The 12,152-nt window shown below is 46.3% G+C and overlaps 1 protein-coding gene across 1 annotated transcript; it reads left to right on the forward strand.

Annotated features, from left to right (window-relative positions):
• Positions 1-987: 987 nt before the first annotated feature.
• On the forward strand, positions 988-10,348 carry LOC149366574 (uncharacterized). The gene is made up of 3 exons (XM_089571350.1): positions 988-1,218; positions 6,826-7,047; positions 10,160-10,348. The coding sequence occupies exons 1-3, from the start codon at positions 988-990 to the stop codon at positions 10,346-10,348; spliced, it is 642 nt and encodes a 213-aa protein (XP_089427476.1).
• The last annotated feature ends 1,804 nt before the right edge of the window (positions 10,349-12,152 follow it).

Raw genomic sequence — 12,152 nt, forward strand, 5'->3', positions numbered from 1 at the left:
CAATTTATGATGGTCGTTCGAGCATACACTTTTGCAACGGCCTCTTTTACAGCAGTAAAAGTTGCAGTAAGAGAGGTTATAAAACACTTACCACAAACCAATTCGTAAGTTGAAAGATTAAGATAATTTAACATGTCACGCAGCCGCTTTTTCCACATCAATCCGCATAAGCTTCATAAGTTTATGACGGCAGACACAGTCGTTCTAGCGTCAAAGTTTTTCCACAATGCGGCAACTAGGCGATAAACGATGTTTTGGCTTAAGTGCACCGTTTTTCGCATGGTTAGCTCCTATGAAGAATTTCTCAATGTTAACCAAAGGATAATGAAGTAACTTTAACAGGTTATACATCATTCGTACGCAGTCGTCGCAGTGGCTTAGTGGCTATGGGCTCGGCTGTTGACCCAAAAGACGCGGGCTTGATCCCGGCCGTGGCTGCCGAATTTCGATGGTGGGGAAATCCTAGAAGCCCGTGTGCTTTGCGATGTCAGTGCACGTTGAAGAACCCCAGGTGGTCGAAATTTCCGGAGTCATGCACTACGGCTTCCCTCATAGTGTGAGTCGCTTTGGGACGTTAAACCCCATAAACCAGCCTACAATATTAAACGGTACCGATTGTTTAGACAGCAGTAGGCTTGTAGTAACTTAATATTTGGGCTTTCCATTTCCATCATGCCTCTGATGCTGCCAATGTACTGGGACTAAGGGCTTTTCAAGCTGCTTTATGCAGCTTTTGCCTCAGTTTCCACCATTTTCTTTAAATGAAAAAAAAATCAAATCAAATCAAGCTGACGTTAGAGCGACAGCAACTGATTGTTCATCGCTTTCAATGTGAGCGGACTGCACTCTGTTCTCTTATTTGCACATGCGTAGGGCATCAATCTCGACTGGAACCGACCCGGAGACCGCTGCACCAGTAACTTAGGCGAGAATCAAACGAGCGTATTTCTGGAAAAGTTTGCTTCCTTTATGACGAAATACAAGCTGATGTTCACGGTGCCGCCGCTGCTCAAACTCCTGGGATTTTACCACTTGCGGCTGATGCTTCCGCAATTGCAATACGTGGTCGTGGCTACGCACAAGCTTCGTCGGCCGGAAGTGGTCGCATGCACCGGCGAACGGCTCCTGGCAGCGGCAGCCTTCCGCCACATCAGGGACCAGTTCGTGGAGCCCGGAGGCGACGACGAGACGCTCCGCAAGTTTGCCTACAGCATTTCGGTGCGTCATACAGCACATGCACAAGATTTAGAGATCAAAAGATGTGTTTCTGCAGAGTAGTCTAAAGATTTAGAAATCAAGAGATGTTTCTACAGAGTAGTCTCAAGATTTAGAGATCAAGAGATGGGTTTCTGCAGAATAGTATCAAGATTTAGGCATCAAGATGTGTTTCTGCAGAGTAGTCTCAAGATTTAGGCATCAATAGATGTATTTCTGCAGAGCAGTCTCAAGATTTAGGTATCATGAGATGTGTTTCTGCAAAATAGTCTCAACATTTAGGCGTCAAGAGATGTGTTTCTGCAGAGTAGTCTCAAGATTTAGAAATCAAGAGATGTGTTTCTGCAGAGTAGGCTCAAGATTTAGAAATCAAGAGATGTGTTTGTGTAGTGTAGTCTCAAGATTTAGAAACCAAGAGATGTGTTTCTGCAGAATAGACTCAAGATTTAGAAATCAAGAGATGTGTTTCTGCAGAGTAGTCTCAAGATTTAGAAATCAAGAGATGTGTTTCTGCAGAGTAGGCTCAAGATTTAGAAATCAAGAGATGTGTTTCTGTAGTGTAGTCTCAAGATTTAGAAACCAAGAGATGTGTTTCTGCAGAATATACTCAAGATTTAGAAATCAAGAGATGTGTTTCTGCAGAGTAGTCTCAAGATTTAGAAATCAAGAGATGTGTTTCCGCAGAGTAGTCTCAAGATTTAGAGAGCAAGAGATGTGTTTCTGCAGAACAGTCTCAAGATTTAGAGAGCAAGAGATGTGTTTCTGCAGAGTAGTGCCAAGATTTAGAAATCAAGAGATGTGTTTCTGTAGTGTAGTCTCAAGATTTAGAAACCAAGAGATGTGTTTCTGCAGAATATACTCAAGATTTAGAAATCAAGAGATGTGTTTCTGCAGAGTAGTCTCAAGATTTAGAAATCAAGAGATGTGTTTCTGCAGAGTAGTCTCAAGATTTAGAGAGCAAGAGATGTGTTTCTGCAGAACAGTCTCAAGATTTAGAGATCAAGAGATGTGTTTCAGCAGAATAGACTCAAGATTTAAGCATCAAGAGATGTGTTTCTGCAGAGTAGTCTCAAGATTTAGACATCAAGAGATGTGTTTCTCCAGAATAGTCTCAAGATTTAGACATCAGGGGATGTGTTTCTGCAGAGTAGTCTCAAGATTTAGAGAGCAAGAGATGTGTTTCTGCAGAACAGTCTCAAGATTTAGAGAGCAAGAGATCTGTTTCTGCAGAGTAGTCTCAAGATTTAGAGATCAAGAGATGTGTTTCAGCAGAATAGACTCAAGATTTAGACATCAAGAGATGTGTTTCTGCAGAGTAGTCTCAAGATTTAGACATCAAGAGATGTGTTTCTCCAGAATAGTCTTAAGATTTAGACATCAGGGGATGTGTTTCTGCAGAGTAGTCTCAAGGTTTAGAGATCAAGAGGTGTTTCTGCAGAATAGTCTCAAGATTTAGATATCAATAGATGTGTTTCTGCCGAGTAGTCTCAGGCTAATTCTGTCACCGCTGTCACCGTAGTGGTGTCTAGTGGTCTGAGCACCCGCCTAACATGCGAAAGGTGCGGGGCTCGATCCCCAGTGCCGCCGGGTACCCGCCGGTTATACAATGGGTACAAGCTTTCCCCTGGTCTGGTGCTCTGCTTACATAGGCCTGATATGCTTGGAAAATGGGTCCTGGACCCCACCTTGAGCAGAAGGGAAATTGTGCCTTGGCGTTCTTTGGCCGCAGATGCCCCTGCGCCATAAAAATCCGTCATCATCATCATCATCAACCTCCGGAACTTCGTGAAGGTGAAATGAGCTGTATTCGTCGCCTTTCGAAAAGTTAGGACTTTCATGGAAACTACTTAAGCTCTTGTACACTGTGAAGCTTTGACATCCTTCCAGGTTTAAAAAAAGCCGCCGCGGTGGCTCAGCGGTTATGGTGCTCGGCTGCTGACCCAAAAGACGCGGGTTCGATCCCGGCCGCGGCGGCTAGAATTTCTTTGGAGGCGAAATTCTAGAGGCCCGTGTACTGTGCGATGTCAGTGCACGTTAAAGAACCCCACGTGGGCGAAATTTCCGGAGCCCTCCACTACGGCGTCTCTCATAGCCTTAGTCGCTTTGGGACGTTAAACCCCATAAAACCAAAACCAAACCAAACCAGGTTTAAAAAAAGATGCCCTAAAGCGTTCTAGGGCTAACACACTTCATGATGTTCATAAACACCCTTATATTGTCTCATAAACCATTTTCAGGGTGTTCGTGAGCACCCAACAAGGTTTTAAAGATGTAATGGCCTTGTCCCAGCGATACCGTCGTTTGAGGGCGTTCGCGAGCGCCCTAATACAATAAGGGTGCTCACGAACACCAATAAGATGTTCACGAAGCCCATCAATAGCTGTTAGCATCCCTGGAAATGCGTTGCACCAGGAAGAGTGTAAACATTTTTTAGACGTACACTACTTGATACAACTAAACACCTTGCCTCTTCACTTTTCGCAAAGGCTGTACCAATAGCTGTAAAAATCCAATCCGCAACCGCAGCGGTAGCTTAAGCGAAGAGAGCCTCTGGCTCGCATGTGGGAGGCTTGGGGATAAATCCCCATAGCCACCTTACACTCACTGTCTTTTTTTTTTCGATCAGTACAATTGCTCCCTACCCCCGGTGCTCGACATCTCAAGTGGTGAACCGCTCGCAGTATGGGCCTTCATCACTGTGGTGTGGTCCCGTCGCAGTGGTCTGGAAACTGAAAGGCCTTACCTCTGCCTCTATCCCTGCCTGTGGGTCACTAACTTTCACTGTGTACGAGGCGAAAGTATTCATCATCAGCATCATCATCAGTCTGACTACACCCACTGCAGGGTAAAGGCCTCTCCCATGTCTCTCCAATTAACCCTGTCCTTTGCCAGCTGCGGCCACCGTATCCCCGCAAACTTTTTAATCTCAACCGCCCACTTAACTTTCTGCCGCCCCCTGCTACGTTTATCTTCTCTTGGAATCCATTCCGTTACCCTTAAGGACCATCGGTTATCTGGTCTTCGCATTAGATGCCCTGCCCATTTCTTCCTCTTGATTTCGACTAGGATGTCATTAACCCGCTTTTGTCCCGCGCGGATGATGATGATGCCCTTTTCAGTAACCACGGTACATGCAATCTGTAAATAGACCTATTACCTGTCTCGCAGGACGCTCCAGCAACAATGCTGTTCTCAGAGCATCGTTCAGAGCATTTATTCGTAACTTTGTGATTCAAGGACTGTGGAGGGAAAATATAATTTAAACGGGTAGAAATAACCAATTGAAGGTTTTTTTGGGGGGGAGTTTATTAGATAAACTACTGGTCCAAAAACCGTTTCAGTGAAATGTTAACCTCGAGAAATGCTGAGTCGTTTTCGCACCAGGGAATAGTTATTTAGAAGGGCGCTCTAAAAAAAAAGAAGAAAAAAATGAAAATTATTCATATCACAGGTTTATTTTCAAAAGTAAATGCATTGCTCTTTCAAATAAAAGCTTCAACTTGTGTTTCTATCACAAACAGAAGGGCATCTGTGCTCGTCAAGCGTGGGAGGCCAGCCTTAAAGGAGGTTGCGATGTGCATCTGCCGTTGCCTCCGGAGAAAAACAGTAATGCTCACGTACAAAGGAAAAAAGTGCACTGGAGTGTGAAAAATACTCCACACTGTTTTTAATTTAAGTTTTATTTGCATCTATACATGTACAGATGAGGGGAGTGCAGACAAAAAGCCAAACAAATTTGTCTTGACGGGGTCTGTATCCTCTAAGAAATGGCACTATGCACAATAAAGAGAACACAAAGATACAATAATGGATAAACGAAAAAAATGCATTAGTGAACATTCTATAACAGAAATACATACGGGTAAAAAATCAACGATAAAATGCTGCAAGGAATTAAATTAGAGAAAGCGTATAGTATAAAACGATATAAATAGAACAGCTTTGAAATTCACAAGTATGAATAATAAGTTAGTAACAAGCAAAGAAAATTGGTTAGGCATTAATGGCGTCAGTGTATAGCACAGCAAAGCAAACAAAACAAAAAATAAATCCAAAATGAGCCCATTAAAAGGAGAGATAGGTTGTTATTGACTTTCTAATGAGTTTAACTCATTAATTTTCATATCCTATGATTTACACCGCGGATGGCCTGAATCAATGAAGTGTGACGCTGAAATAGGCTTTCAAATAGGGCAACTTTATTAGCCGTCCAGCCCATTCCTCGAAGAAGAGCCTGCACCCAAAATAGTAGGCAACGCATGGTAAGACGGTAAACTTTCTGGTAAAACTTCGAAGGAGCTGCAAAGAGGGCGCCGCGGGAATTAGTGTGCCAAATGTTAGACGGACACTGTTGGTAGGAACTAGAATGCATGGTTTAAGTAGGCAGTATTGTTATATTAAAGGTGCACTGAAGAGGAATCTGAACTCGTATTTTTCCCGCGGGAACTCGATCTACACGTTCCGAGCATTCTTGGAAACTGCGAATTATTGCCCTGTGCGGCCGATTTCCCTAATTTAAATCGAATTAACGTCGGACTCCCGCCTTTTTTTTTTTTTTGAATTCCCCGCAAACGGTGGGAGGAGTCGACCAAGCTTTCACCCAGCCCCGTGGCGGCTTGCCGCTTTGCCATCGGCGCAGTGATACGTAGTGATCGGCGAAAGCAATGAGACCACGTGTATTTTTATTTCCGTGGGCCCAATTTGCACCTATGCAGTCTCTGACTAGATCTATTTATTCACGGAAACCTAAAGAAACAAAATAAAAGCGAAAGCAAAGTCGCCACGAGATTGAATGAAAGGCACTCCATGCGTTGGTCGACTCCTCCCAGCGAATGCGGGGATTTCAAAAAAAAAGGTGGGAGCCGGACGTTAATCCGATTTAATTAGGGAAATCGGCCGCACAGGGCAATAATTCGATGTTTCTAAGAATACTGGGAACCTGTAGACTGAGTTCCCGCAGCAAGACGACGAGTTCAGATTCCTCTTCAGCGCACCTTTAACTCAATAGCGTTTGGGAGTTCGTGTCGGAGAAAATCCGGCGGTGTCGCCGACGTCGTCGACCGCAAGTGAAAACTTCCCAAAAAATCCTCAGAGAAGCAATCTAGGAGGTAGGTGGGCAAGCTAGGTCACGTGACCTTGTGACGTCATCACAACCTGCCCACCGGATTGTGAGCAAACTGCGCACCGTGGCAGGTGGCATTTAATTTAACGATTGTTCGCGAGAGGTTGCTGGGAGGAGCAACCTGCATCGCACAAGTCCTGCCTGTGTCAGCTCCTGCCGTCGCAGGGCAGAGGCGCATAGCTTAACCGCTGCGCCACTGCGTCAGGAGAGGTGTGAGGACTCCCAGGGACCTACAATGTTAAGTAGAGAATGCCCACTTCTGCATATATGGGCATTAACCCATTAGGGATCGCATAATACCCTTTAGGCGGAGCTTAGGCGTTCCTTCCAATTTTCGCTACCATGTTGAGGGTGATTACAGCGAATACTTCAGTACATGTCAAAGTTATGTTTGGCGTTTTGACCGCTCCTCAGTCGAAAAAAACACCTAAGGTGGGCTTTTGCATGCTGGCGCGAGTCCGCTATGTCAACCTTGTTTTCCTTTCCAGGTGGGCGCCGACATCTACCATCTGGCGCACGAGACGGAAATGCAATACCTAGCGCCCACTGTGCGCATCTCCTCTGTCTTCAACGGGAGGGAAATTATGTGGGGCAAGACAAGCTACAAGGACGTGTGCAAGCTGTCCACCGAGGATCAGGATGCCGATGAAGAGTGCCGGGTGGTGAAGGGCAAGAGCACTCTCAGCCAAAATGACGGCGTTCTTCAGGAGGTGGGTGATGCTGACAGTGCATGCGTTTAACCCTGGCTGCTATAAAAAATCGCACCACGCCACCGTCCGTGTCTGCAGGCCAGCTGCGTAATTCACTCGCTCGGCTGAATTTCGATGGAGGCGAAATTCTCGAGGCCCGTGTACTGTGGGATGTCAGTGCACGTTGAAGAACCCCAGGTGGTCGAAATTTCTGCAGCCCATCCCTACGGCGTCCCTCATAGCCTGAGTTGCTTTGCGACGTTAAACCCCCATAAACCAAACCAAACCAAACCGTTTTCAGTTTTTTATTATGCGCTTGTTAGAATGACGTGCTTAAAAAGTGGTAGGGGCTTAGTGCAGTTAAACCGAGTAGACGTGTCATTCTTCAATTGAAGGAGACACTTACGCTCCGCCTTAAGGGTATGGACGTGATAGCTTCAGTGGATTAATGCACATAAATGCAGTATTGGCCTTTCTCAACTTATTCATAGATCGCTGAGGGTCCCCATACCACTGCTGGCGCAGTGGTTCAGCGTCAAGTGTTGCGTGGTTATTCTGCGATGGGAGCCCAGCGCTACCATGCGACCTATGTTGCTCTTTCCGAGCAACCTCTCGCGGGCGATGATTAATATAATTACCACTAGCATCTGCAGCCATAATGGGTCAGGGAGCAAACGCGGGTTAATGACATTCTTGTCGAAATCAAGAGGAAGAAATAGGCTTGGGCAGGGCATGTAATCCGAAGCGTAGCAGGGGGGGCAGAAAGTTAGGTGGGCAGATGAGATTAAGAAGTTTGCGGGGATACGGAGGGTGCTGCAGCTGCCAAAAGACAGGGTTAATTGCAGAGACATGGGAGAGGCCTTTGCCCTGCAGTGGGCGCAGTCAGGCTGATGATGATGATGATGATGATGATGATGATGAGCCAAGGTGATAGCTTGCTTAAAAATCATATGGGCAGGTTGTGACGACACCACCAGGTTACGCGACTTAGGTGGCGCGACGCTCTCCTCTGATTGGTTACAGCTGGCACGACGCCACTCCGAACTTACCTGAGATTCATCCCATCGACTGCAAACCGAGGTACAGCGACAGCGCATGACAAAACAAGATTACAAGGTTGTTGTTCGGGGTTGGTACGCCTATAGTAATGATTTAGCACCAATACCTGGAGCCACGCAAGGGAAATGGTAATGGTGGCGGCCGAGACGCGATAGTGCTAGCGCTACATCACGGTCTTCTGGGTCAGCTATGCACCATGTGACTATACTAGGTCGCATTACTCTTCGCCCTATCGAAAAAAAAGGGCATTGCCGTGATGCGGAGAGCCTCGAAGCCAAGCCGACATTCAAAAGCAAAACAAACAAGACACGTAGAAAAATAAGCGATCAGTCATAACTGAAGTTCGCGACGACTAGAACTCGCTTGCCGTTACCACGTATTCATGTCTTGAGACGCACAACAGGCGCGATGTCAGAACAGAAATGCCGCCGTCTAGGCTGCGCTGTTCGCTCTGGAAGGACTTCACATTTAACATCACTGACACGTCATGGCACTTTGTAAGGCCAAAGTAGCGCCAGAGCAGGCTCTCGAAAAAGTCTTGACGTGGTACTGGTGACCCTAAACACGGTGTCCTAGACTTGGTCACCGTTTTTGTAGTCTCAATTTATCTACGGCAAAGCTTGTGGAGGTGCGCATCAGTTCCCTGCTGCTTCCAGACGAGCACGTGGGCCAGCTGACGGTGTTGGGCAACTTGCTGGACATATAGCGTCGGCTAATCATCATCTGGCCATGGGAGCAGGGCGCCAAGCATGATCTGGATTTCTTCATCATCATGAACCTGACTGCGTCTACTGGAGGCCAAAAGCCTCTCCGATATATCTCCAATTAACCCTATTCTGTGGCAGCCACGGCTGAGTTATTCTACCAAACATCGTAAACTCATCCATCCACCTAACTTTCTGCTGCTCTCTGCTACGCGTGCCTTCTCTCAGAATGCAGTGCGCTATCCTTATTGAGCATTGGTTATCTTGCCTTCGCAGTGAATACCCTGCCCAGTCCCGCTCCTTCTTGATTTCGGCTGGAATGTCAATAACCCGCGTTTGTTTCCTCACCCACTCTGTTCTCTTCCTGTCACTTAGTGTTACACCAATAATTTTCCTCTCCATACATCGCTGCGTTGTCTTCAATTTTAAGCTGATTGCCCTTCGCAAGCCTCCACGTTTCTGCCCCATAGGTGCCTATCGGTAGAATAGAGCTGTTATAAAATTTCTCCTCAGAGATGTGAGTAAATTGCTATTCGTGATAAGACAGTACCTGCAAAATGCGCGCCACCTCACTTTTTATTATTCTAAATTATTTCCCTTTCATCCGAATATCTGGCCGCACCTGCCCCAAGTAGACACATTCCTTTACCGTTTCCTGCGCCTCGCCGCTAATTGTAAACTGGTGTTTCCTTTCCAGACTGTTGAACGTTACATTATGTAGCCAAATTATAATGCCTGCTGTTATAACGAACGCTCGCTTATTGCGAACGAGATTGGAGCTGCGTCAAAATCTTGTTCTACAATATATTGTTCTGCCCTGTAGCAATATATTAGGGCTGTGGCACTGGGCCTCGGATACAGCAAATAATCGGGGTCGCACTACTCACTACTACTAGGGTAGCATTAGAGCAAAGTAAGATAGAGTAAGTAAAGTTACACGCGAGATTATGGAGGCCTTTCATATTCACCAGAGAATTACTTTGTGTATCAGCAGCCCTTAAATTGCTTTATCTGAGAGGGAATTGAGGTATCTAAACTCCCACGGGCCTTCCAGACAACTTCTGTGTTCCTCATAAGTGTTTTAGTATTTGTATATATACGCCTTTCGTTCTTCAATAAAAACTAGTTGATAGTCAGCGCTTGTTTGTGTAACCCTTTCGTCTTTCCCGTTCTTGTTGCGCTGTGAACAAAATCATGAATACTTACCAACTCACCGGAATTTCCGCCTTGCTGAAGATATTCAGTAATTACGCCTTGACTGCGCTCGCAGCGTGTGATCGGACATCTTTACGTGTGTTATGGATGGAGAGATACACTTTTCGCTCAATGTTTCTGCAGGCTGTCTTTGATGGACTGCTCTGTGGTCGCAGGCGGCAGCTCTGGCGGGACCTCAAGAGCTGAAGCGTCGCATGCAGAGGTCGTACGATGACGGCATGGGCGAGGCACCCGTGGCGGTGTTCGACGTCTTCCTTGACGATGATCCCCGCAAGACGTGCAATGATACAGACATGGAGGCGCCACTGCTCCAGGCCATCGCCGAGACGGGGCCTGGGGAATAACTGCAATCCCGCCAGTGCAGCCCTCCTCGGTGATGGGAACCGGAAGTGACGTGTGCTAGTGGGAAGTGTACATGGTTTTGTTAGGCTGTTAGGTTAACATTGGGGTACTGTGCGTTATGACCAAGGACGCAGCGTCTCTGAGTATTGTCCAGGATCGCTGGTAGGCTTAGCTGCCCGGGGCTACAAGCTATGGAGACCAACTCTGTGGTAGCTTCTCGCTCTAAAATGTAACGCGAGATCCACACTTATGCACCTAGAAATCGAGAATACATATACGGCAATATTGAGGGCAGATTAACGCGAATTTAGTGTAACTTGACGCATATTAACTTGACACTTCGTACACTTGACACCTAAGGCATAGTACTTACTAACAAATGTATGTACCCTCTCCTGCTTGGGCCGATTCAGTCTGCACTATTCTGTAAATAAATAAATAGACACCTCGCACACAAGACCCATTTTCTACCGCCGCTGTCGTTTGATGGCAACAGCCAGTGCTTTCGCAACAATGGGCTTCGCTGGGAAAATGAGCACTGGGACACTCATTATCAGTTAAAATAAATTGGTTTTTGAGGAAAGGAAATGGCGCAGTATATTTCTCACACACACGTCGGTGGACACCTCAGCCACGCCGTAAAGGAAGGGATAAACGAGAGACTGAAGGAGGTGCCATAGTGGAGTGCTCTAGGAAGGAAGGAAGGGAAAACATAATTTTCCCTTATGCTTTTTCCTGCGGTTTGGGGGCATCTTCAGAGACGTCTTGGTTCTACCCCCAGGAGCCTTCTCTGTCGAAGTCGTGCGCCTGTAATCAATGGTCGGTTGCCCTCAGTCCAGGGCTCCTCTGGCCACTGCCGCCCGTTGAGCTCGCTGTACCAGACCTTGATGGTTTTCACAGCGGTCGCTGGACAGCAGAGTGTCCCATTGCTCCGCACTCGGGTTTTGTATTTTGGGGACCATGTCTATGTTTTGGCAGGTCCATGTGATGTGACACAGAGTAGGTTTTTCGTCGCACCGAATAATTTCGACCACCTGGGGTCTTAACGTGCACTGACATCGCACAGCACACGGGCGCCTGTTGCGCTTTGCCTACATCGAAACGCGGCCGCCGCCGTCGGGTTCGAAACCGGGTACTACGGCTCGGTAAACGAGCGCCTTAACCACTGAGCCACCGCGGCGAGTTAAGTTCTCTTTTTACAATAAAACTCCGAGAACCTGGCCCCAGCAACCAGCAGCCTGTGTGGGCGGTGGAGAGCACAACGAAGACTCATCACCGATGAGAAGATTTCTTCCACTGACGTCAATAAATGGTTTTCAAAACAATACCACTGATTTTCACAGCGTTGAGTATCGTAATTTTGCTATGAATGGAATTGTTTTCGATTGGCGCAGACAGATAATGGGTGAAGTCTCTCTGGTCCGAAGAAAGTGAGGTGTATACATACTCATTTTTTTTTGCTTTAATCACGAAAACTATTACACTGAGATAGTGTGGTCAAGAGACTGTTGGCCAAGAAGTAAAATTATATGCAGTTAGCGACATAACTTTTTGTTAACTGAGGTTTAACCTTCTGCTGTCTGGAAGGCAATGATGATTTCGTTAACATTCCAATAAAAGCTATCGCAAACTAGTGTGAGATATAAATAAGAAAATAAATAAGTAAACAAATGAATTTTTTAAATGTGGTCTCTTTACATCATTATTACATGAGAGAGGGCGGGAAGAGTGAAACCGATTACCGCTCGGCTATGCTACTACCTTTCACGGTGATACTGTGGTGCGATTCTCGCGGCTATTCCCAGC

The sequence above is a fragment of the Amblyomma mixtum genome, chromosome 1 (assembly GCF_055824585.1).
Source record: "Amblyomma mixtum isolate Tamu chromosome 1, ASM5582458v1, whole genome shotgun sequence".
NCBI lineage: Eukaryota > Metazoa > Arthropoda > Arachnida > Ixodida > Ixodidae > Amblyomma > Amblyomma mixtum.

What these genes read in the sequence shown, in the direction of transcription:
- LOC149366574 (XM_089571350.1), top strand. Translation starts at nt 988, where the DNA reads ATGTTCACGGTGCCGCCGCTGCTCAAACTCCTGGGATTTTACCACTTG. An exon ending in AGTTTGCCTACAGCATTTCG is followed by an intron (nt 1,219 to 6,825) that starts GTGCGTCATACA and finishes TTTCCTTTCCAG; the next exon opens with GTGGGCGCCGACATCTACCA. An exon ending in ATGACGGCGTTCTTCAGGAG is followed by an intron (nt 7,048 to 10,159) that starts GTGGGTGATGCT and finishes CTGTGGTCGCAG; the next exon opens with GCGGCAGCTCTGGCGGGACC.